The following is a 21,794-nucleotide window of genomic DNA, read 5'->3' as shown; positions in this document are numbered from 1 at the left end:
CTGCCTCCTTGGTGCTGAGATAACAAGCACACACCACACTTGCACAACCAAGCTATCTCTCCAGCCCTGAGAGTAAAGAACTTTAAGATGGCAATAGAACATTAAATCAGTCAAGAACAACCTGAGAATGAGAACTTTGGTGCCCTACCTATGGGTGATCATTGATGCAGTACTTGGTCTGGGTGATGGGGGTACTTGGGCTGGGTGATGGGAGGAGCTGGATACAGTTCTTGAGCTGAGTGACCCAAGTATTGTATTGTATTGTATTGTATTGTATTGTATTGTATTGTAACCCCAGCCTTAGACAAAGAACTAGATTTCTCTGTTTTGGTTCTATCACATGAGAAATAAAACTGATATTACGTCAAAGCCTCGTTAAGGCCTCTTTAAAACCCACGTGCTGGGCATCGGAGCCCACCAGGCAGGACTTGGAGGGGTGTTGGTGGTTTCCACGCTGAGTTCACTATGTCCAAGCGATGTGTCTTTGCATGAGTTTTCCCTCCCTGGGACCTGCTTCATCTACTCATGGGGTTGGCCTCATTATTCCGTGGCTCCTGAGAGTACTGAGCCAGGGCAAAGTGGGGAGCACTGTCTCTCCACCCATGGCACGGGAGACACCGGTGCTCATTAGGGCTACCCTCCCCTTAGCTATCATAGAGAGCCCTGGGAAGGAAGCAGTCTCTGTCGATAGGAACGCATGGGTCTGGCTCAATGAAGACTCTGGCCTGAGTGCCTAGCAACTCATGGCATCTAACACCCACGGGCCACGTTCCTGCCTCATTTTCAGACTAGCATGCACACCCGTGTGACCTATGCCGCTCCCACGACAGATTATTCAACCAGAAGCAGAGAGGATGGAATAGTATGACGTTCATTCCCCTTGTGCCTCCCCCACCTCCTCCCAGTCTAGAAAGGTATAGGGACGGAGTAGTCTAAATCCATTCCCAAAATAGGGTCAGAGGTCTGTAAAGTGCAAAGGGGCATTTGGTAGAGGAAGGGGACCAGTAAGAGATGGGCAGAGGGGGACGGTAGGGTAGGAGAGGCAAGGTACAAGAACATAGTATAAGGATATATATCACAGATTTTATATATACATGTATACACACACACACACACACACACACACACACACACACACACACATGGAAGTGTCATAATAAAACCCATCGCTCTGTATGCTAACTTTAAAACGTAACTGAAACTAAAAAGAACGATACAGACACACGTAAAAGGTGAGACCCCATAACCTACCTCGTTGGCAGTACAATGACATGTTCGAATGTTAACAGTAACAGCTACCCTGACAGCGAGCGCCTCACACGCTAAGGAACTAACCTTCCATGTAGGAACTGAAACTCAAGGTGTAGGAAATAAAACGAAATGTAGTGGGATACTCAGGTTCTGAAAGGCTTGGGAGCTGGGCCCCTTCCTAGGGCCTTAGCTCTCTCTCTTCAGCGTTAAGGGTTGCGTTGGGTAACAGTGTGACCCGGCCATGAGTCCCACTAGATGGCAGTGTAACCTGTCCTAGCGTGGAAGAAATGATGCTCAGGCCAGACTGAGCCAGGGCTTACAACCAGACCAATGCCCAGCCTCTGTCCAGGGTTCTCCTGGTAGGGCCAAATATTCTTTGGAATGAAACAGGAAGGTGGGTAGACATCACACTTGACCTTTTGTATACCCTCAAGGTATAGGAACTGAAAAGAAAAATACATACTAGGGCTGGCTCCCAGTTGAGGCTAGATCCTCCCGAGGCTGGGCAGTCTTACCGACCAGTGGCCATTGCCTGGTGAAGCCTGAGGGCCTGGACACCTGCTGGCCTCACGGCCTCCATTTTCATGCTCAGTGGGCTTTTGCCTCTGTTTAGGGACAACCGAGGCCAAGAGTTTCCTTCTTCTCAGTAATGGCCCTGTTCTCCACCCTGCGAGTTCTCTGAACTGAAACAACATTACAGTTGCCTTCCTAAGGCCTCAGGGAAGATGCTCCAAGCTCTCTGTGACCCTCTCCCCTCAGGGCAGGAAGAGGAAGAAGTAGGATCGCCTGGTCGTGGGAAACGCTGCTATGACACTCAGCCCCAGTCCCTTCCTGCACAGGGGATGTGGTGGGCACTGTGCTGCTGGAGAGGGGAGGGCGGCTTGTGTGCGGTTTCTTCGTACTGCTCCACAATGGCCAGTGTGTACACACACACAATAGAAAGAGAGCTGGTGAGAGAGAGAGAGAGAGACAGAGAGAGGTGAGTGTACAGCAAAGACGACACAGCCCACACAGAACCCGTGCTCTGCCTCACTTCCAGTCCTCTACTTCCCTGCTTAGAGCATTGCCAGCAGCTGGTACACCCAGGGCTTTGAAAGCTAGAAGACAAAGCTGCCTCCTTCCGGGTGGTTAGGGCGCATGAAGATGCCTCCTCAATGAGAAGGCCTATTGGCTGCACTCCTCGGAAGTCACGCATCCATAGCACGAATGGACCAGCACAGCTCCCTGACCACTCTCCCAAACTGACTGAGTGAAGGTCGTGTTCTAACCCCCATACACCCCACGTACACCCAGCCGAGCCTCAGTCAGTCCCCACACCCCTCCCACGTCAGAGCCAGTGACGAGCGCGCGGCCTCCACTTCCCCCTCCTCCACAGGAGAGAGGTTTCCAGAGCAGTACATTATCCATTAAAAAAAAAATTAAAAAAAAAACAAAAAAACTCTCCCACCCGGGTTCTGAGTTTTACTCGATGATTCTGTCTCCATAGCAACTGAGCCTACAAGACCTTGGCACTGCTATCTGACAAGAAAGCCTGGAAGAGGATGCTGGGAGAACGGCGAGCTGAAAGCTGGCTGACGTGCCTTAAGTGTATCAAAGGAAGGGTCGTTTTAGACAAGAGTCCTAACGACACCCCTGGTGATGCTCTCTGGAGAGGCTAAGTCTCTCTGCATAACATGGTGCTACTTTACCAGCCCCATCCTGTTCCTTTCTCTCCTCCTTGGCAGTTCGTCTCCCTCCCACCCAGACACACCTTCCTGGTCCCCACTCATGCCTCGAGGCCAAGCCAAAACAATGACACACTGGGTAGAGAAATCTCACCAGGTTTTCAAAGTGTGAAATGACTCAGATATCATATTTCCTGCCCTACACCTGTCCTTCACTCACCAGGTCAACTCTCTACTCAGGACCCTTGTCATGGGCTCCTCTTCCCTTGATTCTGATACCACAGACCCCGGTATCAACAGCAGTCTCCAAGGAGAGATAACATTGCCTCACATACTAGACACATGGACACCTTCCCAACCTCAGAATGCAGCAGACGTACCTGGTTTACCTTAACTTCATTTGGATTGGTCACGCGGTCCAGGCCGTAGTCTAACACATTGTTCATTCCAGGCTGAATGGAAGAATAACAATGTAAGAGTCACCACAGGAAGTCTCTAGCTTCTGATCAACTTCAGATCTGGCCAAGCTGACAATTGAGAGATCAAGCTGAGAAGGGCTTGTGGTCCAGCCCACAAAGAAATGTGAGGTAACCCCTACATGAGCTAGAGAGCTTGTCGGCTGCTCTATTTGCACTATTACCACAGATGCCTAGAGTTCTACACAGTGAGAAGGAGAGGGAGGGACAGAGGGAGGAAGGGACAGATGAATGCCCCTTCTTCACCATAAGAGAATGTAGCAGGGACGGCAGACAGGTGGGATGCACCGTGGATGGACAGATGGATGGATGGATGGATGGATGGATGGATGGATGGATGGATGGATGGATGGATGGATGGATAGGTGGATAGATGGATAGGTGAATAGGTGGATAGATGGATAGGTGAATAGGTGGATAGATGGAAAGGTGGATAGATGGATAGGTGAGTAGATGGATAGCTGGATAGATGATAGATAGGTGGATAAGTGGATAGGTGGATAGGTGAATAGATGGATAGACAGATAGATGGATAGGTGGATAGATGATGGATAGGTAGATAGGTGGATAGGTAGATAGGTAGATAGGTGGATAGATGATGGATAGGTAGATAGGTGGATAGATGATGGATAGGTAGATAGGTGGATAGGTAGATAGGTGGATAGGTGGATAGATGGATAGGTGGATAGATGGATAACTGGATAGATGAATAGATGGATTGGTGGATAAATGGATAGGTGGATAGATGGATAACTGGATAGATGGATAGGTGGATAGGTGGATCGATGGATACATGGATAGGTGGATAGATGGATAGATGGATAGGTGGAGAGATGGATAGATGGATAGGTGGATAGATGGATAACTGGATAGATGACAGATGTAGTACACTGGATGGATAAATGGTGCTGCAGCTCAGTAAGACTTCACTGTAACTGATACATGGGATGCCCGATTCCTCCTACAGGTCTCGTTCACCACACCCTTCCATTGCTGCCTGGACTGAGTTAGAAGGAGGGAGCCAGCCAGCGGTGCTTCAGGCATGCACTAGCCCAAGCCTGCCCTGACCTTGCTGCTTTCCAGTTGTGCCAGACATCCTAGAAGATACTTCTCTCTGACTTCACTGGCCCAGCCACCTGAGAAGCAGAGAGATGCCTCCCACCAGACAGGCACTTTTAGGATTTAGCAAGATGAAACACGAAACGCGACACTGCCGGCGGGGTGGAGCAAGGGCCTAGGCTAGTTTAAGGTCATGCATGCGTAGGTGTAACCAAACCTGTGTGCATGCGAAAGTGCAACCAAGCCTGCGTCAGCTATCTTTGTCGTTTCCCCTTTCCGCCAGTTCACCCCACCCCACCCCAGTCTCCATCAGCCTCTCACCTACTCAAGACCAGCAATTGGGGTTTCCCGCTTCCTGTGTACAAGCAAGTGTCGGCACATGCTATTACTAAGGCTGGCTTCACAACAGCAGAAACGAGGCTCTCTCCCATCAGATCCAGGCCCATCGGCAGCACTGAGAATATTATCAGTTCAGAGGCAGGGCTGCTGGATTAAAATCTAGGACATCTGGTTACCTTCAGATAAGGACAAGTAATTCGTGTTCCGTAGAGTTTTGGGGGAGTTAGGATATAAATTATTGGGTTGGTGGGATTTTCTTGTTTGTTTGTTTGCTTTGTTTTGCTGTTGTTTTTTGTTTCCTTGGGGGTGGGGAACAAAGTCTTTACGTGCCAGGTTTGCCCTGAACTCACAACGTAGCCCAAATTGGTCTAGAACTCATAATCCTCCTGCTTCAGCCTGAAGTTATAGGCTCATGCCACTGTGCCCAGCTCCAATAGGTTAGCACTTATTATATACTTATACTAAAATCATAAAATAGATTTTGATAGCAAGTAAATTATGATATGAACTACGTTATGCAAAATAATTATTGCTGAGGCCAGAGATGTGGCTGAGTGAGTGAGAGCGCTTTCCTCACAAGCCTGACAAGCTGAGTTCAATCCCCAGAACGCATGTGAAAAGCCAGATTGTGTGGTACACATCCAAAATCACAGCCTGGTGCACATCTGTAATCACAGCCTGGTGCATATCCGTAATCACAGCCTGGTGCACATCTGTAATCACAGCCTGGTGCACATCCCAAATCATAGCTTGGTGCACATCTGTAATCACAGCCTGGTGCACATCTGTAATCACAGCCTGGTGCACATCTGTAATCACAGCCTGGTGCACATCTGTAATCACAGCCTGGTGCACATCTGTAATCACAGCCTGGTGCACATCTGTAATCACAACCTGGTGCACATCTGTAATCACAGCCTGGAGCACATCTGTAATCACAGCCTGGAGCACATCTGTAATCACAGCCTGGTGCACATCTGCAATCACAACCTGGTGCACATCTGTAATCACAGCCTGGTGCACATCTGTAATCATAGCCTGGAGCACATCTGTAATCATAGCCCTCCTCCAGAGAAACGGTTGGCAGAGACAAAATCAGTCAGAAGCTCACGGGCCAGCAAGCCTAGAGTATTCAACATGGCTACAGCAATGAGAGACCCTGCCTAAAAACAAATAGAAGGAACCCAGCTCCTCTCACCTCTATGCCCCTGATGTGATGTGGCAAGCGTGTGCGTGTGCATGCGTGTGTGCATGTGTGTGTGTGTGTGTGCACTCATACACATGAGGTTAATTAATTAATTAAAAACCAGGTGCCCTGTATCCAGCTTGCTAACTATGACATCCTAGCCCAGCAGCTACCACAGAGGCAGATACTGGGCCTACTAACCACAAAAGGAAGAAATGAAAAGCAAACCAGGAAATGCAAGAGAGGAGGGTAAAACGAGGGAGCTCCCACCCTCACCATCACCTGTGAACCTCGATCAATATTGCACATGTGCTAGACGCTGTGCTAAGTCATGAGAGACTAGTTAAATATGACACGAGACTCTTGCTTTGGGGGCACCCCGAAGACATAGGGAGTCATTTCCAGTCGTGGGGTGGGGGGAAATCCCTTAGTAGTCACAACAAGTGTCATGACGAACATCATGACGAGAAGTCCAGAAGTCTCAGACAGCCCTCAAGACGATCTAACATCATATGAAAGAGAAGGATGTGGCCACCAGACTAATGCTTTCGCCTGAAATGGGCTCCAGGCGTTTTCCCCGACTTCTGCTACAGAGTAAACCCCGCCAGCATAACTGAAGATGAATTCCACATACACGCAGACGCTCGTGTTGTGTTGTCTAACACACCTACACACCCTCCCAACTTTCGCATGCCTACTCATATACACATATGCCCCCACACATTTACACGTACTCCGCCATGCTCACCGCACACTCAGACCCCCTCCCCCTCCCAACTCTCCCAACCCCCAGTTTCCTACAGCTACTGTCCAGCTCCTTTCACAGGCCTTAGCTGCCTGAGCAACTCCATGGAGTCGCCTGCCCCAGGCTTGAGTTGGCTGTGTAACTGTTCCTTTGACCTGGTCCCACAGACTACAGAGATGAGATGGCCTGGGGCTCAGTAGTATTATGTGCACAGTTGAAACCAGTTCCAAGGCCACCTCTGCTGCCCGGACTCACAGTCACCTCTGAGCTTTATTGTTCTAGTGTGCTCTCCAGTTCTAGCTCCCCACCACCACTCCACCACTGAGGATTTCCTCACTGGCTCTAGGGGACAGCCAGCCCTACACCCTCCTCAGCCTGTGCCTTCATTGTGGCCTCTTTGTGAGTAGCAGCTCCTTAAGTCCCAGTTGAAGAAGCTGTAATCCCAACCTCTGTCCTGTCCAAAGTCCCCCAGATGTTTACAAGAATGAGAAACTTCCGAGTCCGCTCCATCTATCAGGCAATTAGTATAACCTTGATCCTACTGTAACAACCACCAGAGCTACTGGTCCACACGTGAGTACTTGATTGAAGATTACCCAGAGCTGATTGCCAATGCACAATAAATAAAGATGACCATTTGAGGTGCTGCCAGCCGATGCCTTCTACCCTGGTGTCTCCACACTGAAAGCCCCTCGGAGATGTGCCAGCTATGAGGTTCCCTCCTTCAGTTGGAGGAACTGTGAGCGCTAAGGTATGACATCTCCATCACATCCCTTGGGCATAAACCAAAGAGGCCATTTGCTAAGTGCCTGGTAATCTGATAGTGATGTCAACAGGAACCCGCCAGGGTGGCACTAGCCTACCAGTCACAAGGTCCACTCTCCAATCCCCTTCCCGGTCTCCAGTCTGATCCCTAAAGGATCAGACCCTTTCGGCCCATGGGTCAGAGAGGATGAACAAGATACGTTGTTTTATAAACATAATAAAACGAAGAAAGGGAGGAAGAAAAACAAGGCTGAAACAAGGAGACAATTTTAGGTGGAAGAGTTAAAGTCTGTTCCAAGCACAGCTCGATGGGAATGTCAGCTCTGTGAGGAGGTGTCTCCTGGCGCCGGGTCTGATGCAAGATGCCTTTCGTCTACGAGATCTAGCGGCATTCTGTATGCTAGTCACTCATTTGCATAACAGTTTGGCCATCACTTCCTCCTACCGTCCTCTAGTAAGTCCCCTGAGATCGTGAACCATGTCTGTCCTGGCTCAGAAAACTAAATATCTCCATTGCCCCAAGATCATCTAACATAAAAAAAAATCCAAAAGTTCTGTCGATTCTGTTTAATTACCACCAGCACCTGGCCAGGGACTCATACTGTTTCATGACACAACACTACATGTCAGACTATTTTCTGGGTTAATGAATGGTCTCTGTCCATAGCATTTTAATAGCTTCCCAGTGGCCTATCGCGTCTGATACAAGCTTCGTTGCCACTCTCCACTGTGGGGCACTTAGCACAACCTCCACCAGAACTGGAGAGCAGATGCCTTCTTCGCTGATGTCTCTGTATGTGGCTGTAATGAAGGCTGCTTAGCGTTCATTCACGTGACCTTAGGATACAAGGCCAGAAAATGCCTTCTCCCCAGAAAGCCAGGCCTGGGGGACGAACTGTACCCTCAGACGACATTGAGTCACTGGAGGTGCCCAGGTGGCTCAGTGAAGTAATGGGAAACACCGAAATGTTTTGTTCCAGGAATCCTGTCTCGCTGCAGTGTTGCTCGGTCTATACTGTGCCTTCCTGCCATACGTGAAGCCCTGGGCTCCATCCCCAGCAACACACAAATTAGGTGTGGAAATAAAGGCAGGGGGATCAGAAGTTCAAGGTCATGCTTAGTTGCACAGGAAATCGTTTCTCTCTTGTCCATTTAATTGTTTGTATCATGCTTAGATCTGTAATTTGATCCATTTGGGTCAAACTCAATGACTGACCAATATCTGCCCATGTCTGAACACCGTCTATGGGTGATGCTTTTCTGGCTACAGCATCAGACCGATGTCCTTTCTTTGCAGGTGCACACACTGGACAAACTCAATGTTGTCTACCTGGCATTATGTGTCCAGCACTCTTTTTCTGGCAATTGAGGCCCAACAAGGATTTCACGGATCAGAACGAGGCAAATGGGCAGCCTCAATGGTTAAAGCTCCTGCTGTGCGGGCATGTGGTCTACAGGTCAGACCTCTAGAGCAACACAAATCATGGATGGGTGGCAACAGCTCGCCTGTCATTCCAGGCGAGGTGGTCACCAGAGCAAGCTGGCTAGACTAGGCACATCAGTGTGCTCTGAGCCTGACTCTGAGAACACACCTCAATGAATGAGATGGAGAAGTAAGGGAGGATGCTTTCTGACATCAACATCAGGCTTCTACATGCATACAGACACTCGTGTGCACCCACAAAAAGCAAACATACATATGTACAACACACACATGTATGCACACATGCACACACACACTCATATACATGCGCACACATATACACATGCATACACACATGTATGTGCACACACACATACACACGTGCACACATGTACATACACATACCCATATACATATACACATGCACAAACATACCCACACACATACACATGTGCACACACAAAAAACACACATGCACATGCACATGCACATGCACACACAAACACATGTACACACACATGATAAATGAACAAGTTAACAGATCATCTGGTAACTGTGTCCACAGTAGGTTCACAGAGTTCCTGCCCAGCATTCACAGAGCCAAATGCTTGGCTTGCTACGGCTGGCTCTTTTCCCACTGTGCTGTGGTTTGTTTGGGTCTCCTGGAGACAGTCTGGCAGTCTGTGGGCTACAAGGCTCCCTAAGCTTGTCAGACAGATTGCTCTGTTCCAGGCAGAGATGTTCCCTTAAGCAGAACACCATCTTCCCTGTGCTGGCCAGCGAGGGGTGAAGAGTATCCAAGAAGAGTCGTGACAGCAGCCCCTGACACTGTCCTGCTTCACTGCTGATGCTACTACCTGGGTTTCAGCTGAGGAGGCCAACAGTGAGGGAGACCAGGCAGGTGGAGCAGTTTCGTGTTCTCAGTATTTTAAGACTGCCCCAGGCATTTTAAAGCTTGACTCTAAACTAGTCCCTGTCCCCTATGCTATCAAAATAGCCAGGCTTGTTTAAATGCTTTATGTTTATAGAGCATCCATGACTCAGAAGGTTACAAACCAACTAGAACACACGAGGACATCAGCTGACATTGTCACGGGAGGCAAAGGAAAGCACAGGGACTAAGAGAGGGGGCTGCAGAGTTAACTAAGGGTGTGGGTTCAGATCCTCTGGCACATAGGAGATGTGTAGCTGGGCAACTTACAACCCTCCTGGGTTCCAGTGAGCTTGTCAGTAAAACGGAACAACACCGCTTTCCACGAGGGAACGCAAAGGGTGGGTAAAGGAACAGAGGCAGAAGGCTTGGGAAGTGTGAGCTTTCAACTCAGGTCGGGCATGCGGATGACAAGTGACAATGGCAAGGGTGGTGGTGATGGTGGTGATGGTGGTGATGATGGTGGTGATGCTGGTGGCAGTGGTGATAGTGGCGGTGGTGATGGTAGCGGTGGTGATGGTAGCGGTGGTGATGGTGGTGTCAGTGGTGATGGTGGTGGTGGTGGTGGTGGTGGTGAGGATGGTGGTGGTGGTAGTCTGGATGGTGGTGGTGGTGGTGGTGAGGATGGTGGTGATGGTGGCAGTGGTGATGATGGTGGTGGTGGGGATGCTGCTGCTGCTGGTGATGGTGGTGGTGACAGTGGTGGTGGTAGTGATGGTAATACTGGTAACGAAAGTGAAAACGTGATAAGTGAAGGAGGTGATAGAGGTGAACTGGTACCACGCTGTGAGAGATGAGAGAAAGAGACAGGGAAAGGTGGCCGTGCAGGTTCCACATCGTATGAACTCGTTTATCTGGCTGTGAAGAACCTCTTGGTCACTTCTCCCGATGGAAGCTAAGAGCTCGCACCAGGAAAACTAAGGAGGATCTGGCTGGTCCGTTACTCATTTCTTTTCTCTGGACCTTCTGGATAAGATACCCAAGGCAGAGAGTTGGGGAGTTCTGAGCCTCTCACTGAGCAGTCGCCTGACTGGTGCTTCATAAGGACATCAGCCACATGGACTCTAACCACGGATGCTCTGTGTGCACAACACGGTAGCCATTCTCCACTCTGGAAGGATGGAAAACGGCTCCGCTTTGGTGCCACGGAGCCCACGGCCATCTCCAAAAGTGTGAACCTATCATTTCCTCTCAACCTCAATAAGCTGCTTCTAGAACATACAGACAGTATAAAATTCACAAAGCAAACTCTCCCTCAAAACTTCCCCTGTGGAGGCCCTGAAGCTCTAGGACTCTGGGCTCAATCATCCACAGCCAACTCCCAGGAGTCTGGGTCAGGAACCTAAAGATCAGGTTTTTTTCCTGAAGAGGACCCCTGAAGCAAAGATAAACTAAGCAAGCTACCTGGGAATCAAGCCCAGAACATTCACTCCAACAACATGACATTCAAATCATGCACCATGGATGGTGGTTACAACTTAAGAAAAATCTATTGGAGGTACACAAAGATGGGCAAACCAGCCAGATTCTGAAGGGATGGTGCTCAGGCTTTAACACCATCCCTGACTCAATTCACTTCCTGTTCTGAGCATTTCCAGTCATTGGGGAGCAAGGTCAGTAAAAGAGGAGGAGAAAGAACATTTGTTTTGAATGCTTCACGATCCTGAGTCTCTGTCACCTCTTGCACTTTTCTGTAACTCAGAGGGAAACTGAGGCAGCTGAGGTAACTGGAGTGGGATGCTGGGAAATGAGACCACCATTTCCTAATACTGAGCTGGGACAGGTTCCATCCGTCATGGGCAGCTTGTCTCTTGGAGCCAAGTTGGAGCCATTACAAATCCCAAAGTTGGGTTGTAGAGATGGCTCAGTGGTTAACAGCACCTCCACTCTTGCAGAGAGGAGCCTGGTTCCACTCCCAGCACCACGCACGGGTGTGATCCAGAAACATCTATAACTCCAGTACCAGAGGATCTGACACCCTTTTTCTGATCTCTGGGAGGCACTAGGCATACACCTGATGTACATACGTGCATGAATGCAAACCATTCACACACAAAAAATGAAAAAGAAGTCCAAAAGCCAAAGAAGCAAGGTGTTCCAAGCGACGAAAACCTTGCAAGCATGCTCAGTCCTTCTGTCTTCTTCCCTTCCCAGCTGCCAACCTGGACTAGGGAGGAAAAGCTAGCGCTGGAGATGCACAGGATATCTCTGGCTGCTCTCAGTGTCTTGTTTTTTCTCATGAGTAGCCTGTGTCCCCAGATTTTCTTATTTCTTTCCCCAAGGAAGAAACCTCGACAACGAAAATCCCAAGCCCATGTGAAAGACGAGTCGATTCCAGCTGCTTGGTACTTAACACTGGCAGACAAGCTGTAAGGACCACCACCAAGAAGACACAGCACAAGACAGCCCACACCAGATAATTCTCCAGCTAATCCAATTCCTTGATGACAAGGCAGGACATCAGAGGCAGCTATGCAAAAGTGAGTATAGGAAGTAGGGTGCTCAAGAGAGAGAGGGAACCCATACTCACAGGGCTTCGGTGCACCAGCCAATACGCCTTCTCCTGGCAATCCAGCGCATACCTGTCAGCTTTGTTCCTCTCCTTTCCAGTCCTAAAACAAAACAAAGGCTATGTTCAGGACCCAGCAGCGCTTCACATGTTTAGGTCTAAGGTGACCTCCATTCTTGAGGACCTGGACCTCTTTCCCCATCTACTCAAAGAATGCACATGCTCCTTCCATAAAGATAGCAAACACCGCAAGTACCACCAGGTACCACTCCAGGTACCACTCCAGGTACCGCTCCAACATGTGTGGACTCATTCAATCCTGGATGGTTTACCCAAGGAACTTCCCAACCTCACAACTTGGGGAGGTCCCTTGTTTGCTGGGGTCCTTAATGGCTTGTCTGTCACTGTTAAGTATGAAGGGTGAAGCAAGAGGAGGGAGGTGAAGGCCCTGCCAGGGCTACATTGTCTCTGGGAGTTTCGGGTGTGTCCCACTTCTCCTTCATGGTGCTGGGCTGCGATGATTTAGATGATGTCACCATGACCAGGTCCAGAATCAGATCTGTCGCCAAAGTCATTATGGAGCAAGCGGAGATGATCATGTGACCCACTATTCGGCCTCCCTGGCTTCATGCTGGTCTCTCTGCTTTGGCAAACAATATGATCAACATCTGGACAGGCAGGTAGCAATCCCCAGCAGAGCTGTGCTGGGGCAGCGAGGCTCTCAGGAAGTCCTATTTTCTCCTGTTTGTCCTTCTCTGTCACTCCACTGAGGTGGTGACAAGTCATAGCTTTTTCTCAGTCCTACTGGGGACCATAAAAGGTTATCCTGTTTTGTCTAACCATCTCCCCTTTGCCACCGCAGGAGGAAGTGATGCCGGGCCTCCCCCTCCAGAAGGGAAGAAGTACTCATTATCACGCCAAGGGCACCGTTCAGTCCCACTTCCAAGGCTAGCTGTGCTCACATTTATTAACGTCTGTTTTCCCAGGCAACAGGAGATGACGCACACACCCTCCTCGAGACAGAGTCGGCAGATTTATTTCCCCATTAATGTTCTGCGAAGAACACAATAGCATCCAGAGAGCCAGATGGGTGAGCAGCACCATTCCAACAGGGTGTTCTACCAACCTCCTCTGGAAATTAAATAGAAACACTGTTGCCCCCGTTCCTCCTTAACAACCTAATGGGTTTTCCACCAACTTAACCAGCCTGAATCCGCTGGAGGATGGGCTGCAAGCACCTTGAGGTTTGTGTGGTTTCTATAACGCTCGTTGGTCTTGTAAATAGAGCTGGTCTTTAACGAGCCCAGTGGGCCTTTCTGGATTTGCTCATCAGCAACCCTGTGGAAGGGGCAGGAGAGCTGTGACAGATGCAATCCCAAATAGCCAGTCAATAAGGAATTCATTTAGCTGCTTGTGTGACTTCCCCCCCCACAATGCCATTTGTTTGATCTTCTGTTCATTCACGGATTTATTGATCTCCTACTATCTTCTAATTACTGGGAGTCAAAACGTAGCTTCAGCCTTCGAGCAGCTTTTAGTCTAAGCATCGCGAGAGTGCTCAAGTAAATACAGACTTGCCTGTGGTTTGCACTGTGAGGAAACACTGTAGACACTAAAGCAAAAACAAGGATGGTCTCTGTGGTGATTCTGAAATGTGTCTCCATGCCCTTCCCATTGATGGACGGATCTGTTTCCCCACTCTCTGAGAACCAGGTGGAGTTTTGTGCTGACTTCCACCGCTAGATCGTCAGGCATAGCGTGTGTAATCTATGAGGCTGGGCCACAGAAGAGCGAGCCAGCCGCATAACCACAAGAGGAGGGGGGGGAAAGGAAGAGGAAGAACACACACACACACACACACACACACACACACACACACACACACACACACGTGCATAGAGCAAGGGGCTCAGTGCAACAAAAACTACCACAGCCAAACCCACACAGCCCACCTAGTTTTGTGGTGGTATCCCAAATCTGAAATCTATGAGTTAAGTCATAGAGTTAAGGGGAAACTGGTGTCTCAGAAGAAAAGAGCCTTTTAGGAATTCCCTGTCTCACAGCACCTGGGTACTCAGACTTATCTAGGGCTTCTGTAGGAGGAGAGTGGGAACCACTGAGACATCTCTGAGCTGCAGCTCCTGGAAGGGTCAGGTCAGGGTGTGTGGGTGGCTGGGATTGTCCCACTCAGAGCACAGAAGTAGAGGAGGGCGTGGAGTGGCTGGGGTAAGAGACACAATTTCATCTCCATGCCCCTGGCCCAGCTTAGGGCTGGAACCCACTAGAAATGCAAAAGTGTTGTGCTGATTAGAATTCAACCATTCTAGCCCAACACCAAGTGACCTCGACCAAGTCATTTTAGCCTCTCCAAGCCTCAGTTTCCCAACTGAGATAAAGGTGGGATGATAACTATGGCCCTGAATGTTCCTGCCACACCAATTTAAAATAAGATGGCCTCCGTGAACACCAAATGAAGCAAATGTCATAGGCATGTTAGAAAGTTCCCTCCATGTTGCTTTGTATCAAATATGTCAGACAGGAACATGTGAGTGGCTAAGAGAGCGGTGACAGATGTCTTACCAGTGCCCCACTGGAGCATGACAGTTCATCTTTATCGTCAACTTGACTGGATAAGAATCACCTAGGAGGCAACTTCCGGCCATGACCGTGAAGGTGTTTCAAAAGAAGTTTAACTGAGGTGGGAAAATGTAGGTTGGTGTCATATGCAGTTCTATCTTGCAGACACAAGATAAAACGGGGTCTATCATTGGACGAAAAGGAAGGAAAGCAGGAACGAAGGTTTGAGAAGGGGAGGGAGAGAAGAGGAGGGGCAACATGGAGGCAGACGTAAACGATCCTCACCATGCATCCCTGCATAGATGCAGGTTGTTATGAATATTTCTTAAGGGGTGGATTTCTACAAGTCAATTTATCTTATCTGGGTGGGCGGTTTATATCTTTATCAACAGGCTGTGAGTGTATTGTGTGGATGTATTGTGGACTGAGAATTTAACATATAAATCTGATTGATAACTTACAGCTTATTGAGTCCTGATTTCACTGAGTAGGTGGGAGTTTATACCTCAGCTACCAGGGGGCAGTCGTTGGGGACTATGAGCAGAGCCCGTGGCAGGAGCCATGATAGGCCAGCCCATGCTGGACTTCTAGAGCCCTGATTTTACCCGGTAGCTGGAACCAGAGTGTTCGAGGCTAGCAGAGAGCCACCAAGAGAGATACTAAAGAGAGATAAATTATGGTTAGTTCTATATGGCCCCACGGGTGCCGGAACTAACTCCAGGGACCAGAGTGGCAGGTGCCATGCTAGAACAGCCCACAGACTGTCTGGGTCAGAGAGTACTTGGGGGCAGTATGAAGCCACTGAGATAAAGATACCCCACAGTGCCACGTGGCCCTACGGGTGCCAGCACTAGCATGGGATTAAAGGTTCCGCCTGTTTTTTAATATTTACTGCAACAGGGAACCCCCCATCTTGAGTGTGGGCTGCACCACCGCATGGCCTGAACTGCACAGAAACACCAAGGCAAACTGAACACCAACAGTTATCTCTCTCACTGCTTCCTGAGGGCGGCTGCAGTGGGACCAGCTGCCTCACACTCCTGCCACCGTGATGTCCATGCCATGGTGGACTGTGACTCCAAACTGTGGACCAAAATAAACGCCTCACTCCTATGTACTATGGTCTCACTTTGGTTCCTAGGCTTGCCATTCTGGGTCCTGAAGTAAGAGAGGCATGTCAAAGCTGCAGATGGCCTACGGGAGACATGATACGAGTAAGAAATGAACCTTGCAGTGCCTGTGAGTTGCTCAGAGGTCTACATTTCACCCTCTGCTCCAGCCATAGAAGACGCTCACCCAGGACTCTCTCCTGTCTCCTCAGTTCTACGTTCTTAGAACATCCTCCCTCCCTCCTTCTCCCCGTCCCCCTCCACCCACCACTAACATCCTTCATAGCTTACGTATCCTATTTCCACAGCTCCCTCTGCAAACCCTTGTTGCGTGACCTTTATCTCACGGTACCGTGTGCTGGCCTGTACCTTCATCTGCCTGACCTGCACGGCTACGGCTCTCATTCCCTAACCCTAGCCTGGCATTTACCACACAGACGCTCGTTATAGGCTAGTTGTAATCAAAGGGAACGGGGGAATGGGATACCCTACCAGTTGGTAACGTGTTAGCCTCCCAAGCATGAGGACCTGAGTCTGAACCTCCAGCATCCACATGAAAATAATAGATAATTTTTTAAGCTAGGCTGGCTTTGTGTACTTGTAATTCCAGCATTGGAGAGGGAGGGACAGACAGACCCCTGGAGGTCTCTCTGGTCCACCAGCCTGGGTGTCTTGGGACTAGAAAGTTTCAGCTTCAAATAGTAAGGGAGCTGGCACCTGAGGGACGAGCCATGTTATCTTCTAGCCTGAGTACGCACAGAGACAGATGCAGTCACACGCCGAAAAGTTAAATTAGATAAAACAAAGGAGCCAGGAAGGAGAGAGGAGGGACGACCGCCAGAGAAGCCCTGTGCTCACTTCCCACTCACCGGTACTGCTCCTTGGCCTGCATGATGACAAAATCCCACTTGTAATTAATCTTCTTGTTCAAGAAATCATAGTTTTCCTAGAGAAGAAAAGACAAAATGAGAGAGTAAGCTTCACAGGGTGGGCCGCAAACAGCAGGGCAGAACCCATCGAGTCATCAAAGGAGACCCACGGCTCCCCACGGCCCAGTGCCTGCCACAACATCACAAAGGGGCAGACAGAATTCTCAAATGCCTTTGCAGCAGGCCTCCTCTGCCTTGTACAAAGTAACTGCATCCCAGGTCTGACTGGGAAGAAAGGAGGTGGAGGGCGAGGTCGGAAACTGTAGTCTACAATGGGGCTCGAGAATCCAGAAAGTGAGACAGGCCTGGTGGGTGGCACGGGCCTGAGATCCCAGCTTCTCAAGAGGCTGAGACAGGAGGATCCAGCCTGGGTAATACAGTGAGACCCTGTCTCAAAACAAAAAAGGGTTTTAAAAGAGCTGAGGGTATAGCTCAGAACACTGGCCTGCTAGGAAGGAGGTATGGGGAAGGATGGGGGTAGGAAGGGAAGCAGGGGGAGCTGGAGAGATGGCTCAGCGGTTAAGAGCACTGACTGCTCTTCCAGAGGTCCTGAGTTCAAATCCCAGCAACTACATGGTGGCTCACAACCATCTGTAATGAGATCTGATGCCCTCTTCTGGTGTGTCTGAAGACGGCAACAGTGTACTCATATATAGTAAATAAATAAATCTGTTAAAAGGAGGGGGGGAAAGGGGGAGGAAATATGCAATACAATATTTTTGACTACTAACATATGCTAATACAGAATTTGCAAAGATTAAACCTGACTTGATGTGGTGGACGGATGTGGGTAGGTGTGGACACATTTTAAAGAATTAAGCCCCATAAAGATTATTGCCCTCGACCAGATATGTCAGCCTCATGTCCTGGTTAATTTTTGCTGTCTACTTTACCTGGGAAGAGGGAATCCCAGTTGGTCAGGCTGGCTGTGGCACATATCTGTGGGGCATTGTCCTCTGAGATTGTTAATTGATATAGGAATCCCAGCCCACTTCAGGCAGTACCATTCCTAGGCAGGTACTACAGAGATCCTGAACTACAGAGAAAGCCAGCTGAGCACAGGCAGTGAGAAAGCCAGTAAACAACATCATTCCCCATGGTGTCTGCCTCGGTTTCTGCCTTGACACCCCTCAGTAACTGTGATCGCAAAGCATTAGCTGGAAGGACAAGCTTTCTTCCCGGAGTTGTGTTTCATTCATGATATTTATCACAGTAATAGCATGAAACTAGGATACCCTTCTGAAGTTTCCGGCATGTCCTTTGGGAAATCTGATCCACTCAGGCAAAAACATGTCTTTCCTGTTATTTTCACACCATGAATTTAAGTTTAAATGTGTTAACCCAGGGCTGTGTGTTGTTATGTATATTAAGTTATCTCATTCGAGTACAACCAAAGGACCAGGGCAGGTGCAATATCCCTTATAACCACCAAGGCAGGGGCTTAAGTTGCAGCAGGAGAGAACTGAAGCTACACATAGAAAAGAATATGCTTCAGTAAGCTGTAAACAGATCAATGGATGGGTAGAGGAATGGTAGGTGGATGATTGATGGATGGATGATGGTTGGATAGATGGACACATGGATGATGGTTGGATGGACATATGGATGGATGATAGGTGGATGATGGATGGATGGTTGATAGGTGGATGATGGATGGGTGGATATGTGAATGGATGGATAATAAATGGATGCTGGATGGATGATGGTTATATAGATGGATGGATGGATGGATGGATGAATGGATGGATGATAGGTGGATGGGTGAATGGAAGGGAGGGTGGATGATAGATGATAGGTACATGGTGAATGGATGGATGAATGATGGTTAGATGGATGGATGGATATATGGATGGTTGATAGGTGTATGATGGATGGATGATGGATGGATGGATGATAGGCAGATGATGGATGGATGGATGGATGATAGGCAGATGATGGATGGTTAGATGGATGGATGATGGATGGATGGATGATAGGCAGATGATGGATGGATGGATGGATGATAGGCAGATGATGGATGGTTAGATGGATGGATGGATGATGGATGGATGGATGATAGGCGGATGATGGATGGATGGATGGATGAACGGATAATGGCAGATAATGGAAGGATGGAGAATACATAGATAGAGGACAGGTGGGTAGATAAATGAAAGATATATAGAGAGACATAGTGATGTAGAAAAGAGGGAAAACATCTCATGACTACATTCTACTCCATTATAAAAACTCGGTACCTTTTCATATTCTTCTAAAATCCCCTTCTTCTTGATATTTCGCTTAGCTAGATAGATGGCTGGAAAGGAAAACAATGGCGTTCTCCATCATGGTCAAACTCCAAATCCCCAGGTAGCCAGAAAAGATTGTTCAGCCAACTAGCTTTCCTCCCTCTCCTCCCCCCCACCCCTCCGGGGACACTTCCAATACAGATGTGAGCTGACGCAAAGGTCATGAAGACAGCAAGGCCAATGTCACCCAAAGGCGGCACGCAAGTCAGCAGCGCGTTAGGCGAGAGCAGAGGCACATGAGCAAGCGAACTGTTTACCATAGTCGGTGTCCTCAGCTGGCCACTGCTGGGTGGGCCAGAAGTACGGTGTCTACAAAGAAAGCAGGAAAGCCGTGTTTACCTCCGGAGCTGGTGACTCGGGGATGAGAAAAAGAACCTCTGCACCATTTCTAAACTCCCGATCGGTGAGGATATAAGGATATATATATATATATATATATATATATATATATATACAGACACACATATATATACATATGTATATATATATACACACACACACACACACACACACATATATATATATATATATATATATATATATATATATATATATATATATTTAACGTTCCAGGGACGATCTACCTCACCTCGCCACGGAAGGTCAAGAGTAAAGCTCACCTGAAATCGGTAGAGGCTGCTGTCAGGTTTGAGGACGAGATTCTTCGGGTCTTGCAGAGGGTATATGTAGCCGTACTTGACGATGAAGTTACCCAAGTTCTGCGCCTCTGGGGAGAAGGAGTTCCCACATAAAAGTTAAAAATGGAACCGAAGCAAGAACTTACAGTTCAGCCAGTGACCACCAAACTCCACAGCATAAGACCTGGGAGGCCTGGGACAGAGGCTCTCTCTCTCTCTCTCTTTTTTATTTAAGATTTGTTTGATTTCCTATGTGCATGTCCATGGACGTAATGTAGTGTACGGGTTTGTCCTCATGAGCACCTACATGTGTGTGGGTCAGAGGTCATGTCAGGTGTCTTTATCGCTCTCCATCTTAGTTTGTCAGACCGGGTCTCTCATTGGACCTAGAGCTCACCGTTTCGGCTGGACTGGCTGGCCGGTGAGCCCACAAGATCTCTCCTGACTCACCTCCCTCCCAGTGCTGGGATTACAGACTTGGGCTGCCTTTTGCCCGACTGCTAGGAGTTTGAACTCGGGTCCTCACGTTTGCACACCGAACACTTTACCCATGGAGCCATCTCCCCAGCCCAGGCCTTCGCTTCTGACTCTGGCTGTTGTGTCTAGGAAGGTCCTGTCTCGCCAACTGAGATGTGCATTTCTTAGTGGCTCCTGCAAAGCCTCCTTTCGGCTTTCCCCCTTTAGTACTGCATGCACGGCAACCAGTAGCTGCATAGGCGAAGGCCTCACCCAGGTTAGAGATCCAAAGGCGCTGGATGATCCATTGCAGAACATCGCCTCCTGCAAAACAGAGACGGACCTGGTGAGCATCATAACCACTTAACCTAGCCCAGGACCACCGTGCCGCCCTCCACAAAATGCATCTTCACTGTTTGGTGGTGGCCCTGTCCCTGAGCAACCCCACCCATTCATTCAAATAATTCAAAACAACTAATATCCACCAGGACATGCCCCCACCAGATCCTCCACTATACAATGCCTTTTCTTTATAAGTTTGTCCGTATTTGTTTGTTCGTTCGCTTGCTTGCTTTTTGTCGAGCCTCACTAAGTGGCCCAGGCTGAGTGTGAAATCACTATATGGTCCAGATAGTCTTGAACTCATAATTTTGTCTCCATCTTCTGAGTAGCCACACTCAGTCTTGACCTCACTCGATGTATTCATTTATCTTTTGATAGTAAAAATGATTTAAAGACCTCCACTCATCAAGCATAAAGAAAAAATAGATTCTAGGGCAGCTAGGGTTCTGAATGGAGTTTAGGCACACGGAAGTGAACCAGAGAAAAGGATTAGAATTAAAGGCAGGCTGAAGGCAGGGATGATGGCTCTCTTGTATTTAAGTCTCCAGGTATGGCACTCAAGAGCCAGAGAGCTCTAAATTCAAACCTTGAGGTTGCCGCGAAGGTACTGTCATCCGAGTGGAGGAGGGAACCTATTTTAGTAACATCTTGTAGGTTGATACAAAACTTTGGAACATAGAATGTAGGATCCCTTTGTACTTTTGCCTTGGGCCTTGCAAAGTTCTGGCTGGGGAACCGCACTGAGCTAAGGCTGCATAAAAGGGAAGGCAGGAGAGGCAGGCAGGGATGAGTCAAGAGAGACGGCGCGCTCAGCCTCGCAGCCCCGAGCATGGGTGTTTATCTCAGGGTGGAGACAAAATAAGTCCAGAGAAGTCTGAGGGTCCTGTAGAACCTGGGGGAGGAGTGAGCTTATTTCTCAGCCCGAGGCCTCCGGCCTCACAACCAGATGCTTTCCGTACAGAGCAATGGCGTCTCCGAAGAAAGACGAGATGCCCAAAACCGAACTCCCCAACTCAGAGCACCCGTAAATGGCAATGGCTACACTCCCCACATCCTCAGCCTGATTCCCTAAGGCAGAATGTGGTCCCCGCCTGCCTGGGAACTGGC

At 48.8% G+C, this 21,794-nt stretch overlaps 1 protein-coding gene across 1 annotated transcript in view; it reads right to left on the bottom strand.

Annotated features, from left to right (window-relative positions):
- Rgs9 (regulator of G protein signaling 9) overlaps positions 1 to 21,794 on the bottom strand; it is a 72,771-nt gene that overhangs the window by 31,411 nt on the left and 19,566 nt on the right. Inside the window, exons 3-9 of the mRNA XM_032912662.1 lie at positions 20,619 to 20,669; positions 19,872 to 19,978; positions 19,509 to 19,560; positions 19,201 to 19,259; positions 16,904 to 16,980; positions 12,370 to 12,451; positions 3,305 to 3,367 (exon numbers count right to left, since the gene is read on the bottom strand). Coding sequence (XP_032768553.1) covers positions 3,305 to 3,367; positions 12,370 to 12,451; positions 16,904 to 16,980; positions 19,201 to 19,259; positions 19,509 to 19,560; positions 19,872 to 19,978; positions 20,619 to 20,669 — 491 coding nt within the window. The remainder of the gene's footprint in view (positions 1 to 3,304; positions 3,368 to 12,369; positions 12,452 to 16,903; positions 16,981 to 19,200; positions 19,260 to 19,508; positions 19,561 to 19,871; positions 19,979 to 20,618; positions 20,670 to 21,794) is intronic.

The sequence above is a fragment of the Rattus rattus genome, chromosome 9 (assembly GCF_011064425.1).
Source record: "Rattus rattus isolate New Zealand chromosome 9, Rrattus_CSIRO_v1, whole genome shotgun sequence".
Classification (NCBI taxonomy): Eukaryota; Metazoa; Chordata; class Mammalia; order Rodentia; family Muridae; genus Rattus; species Rattus rattus.
This window is presented reverse-complemented; position numbering and strand designations above follow the sequence as displayed.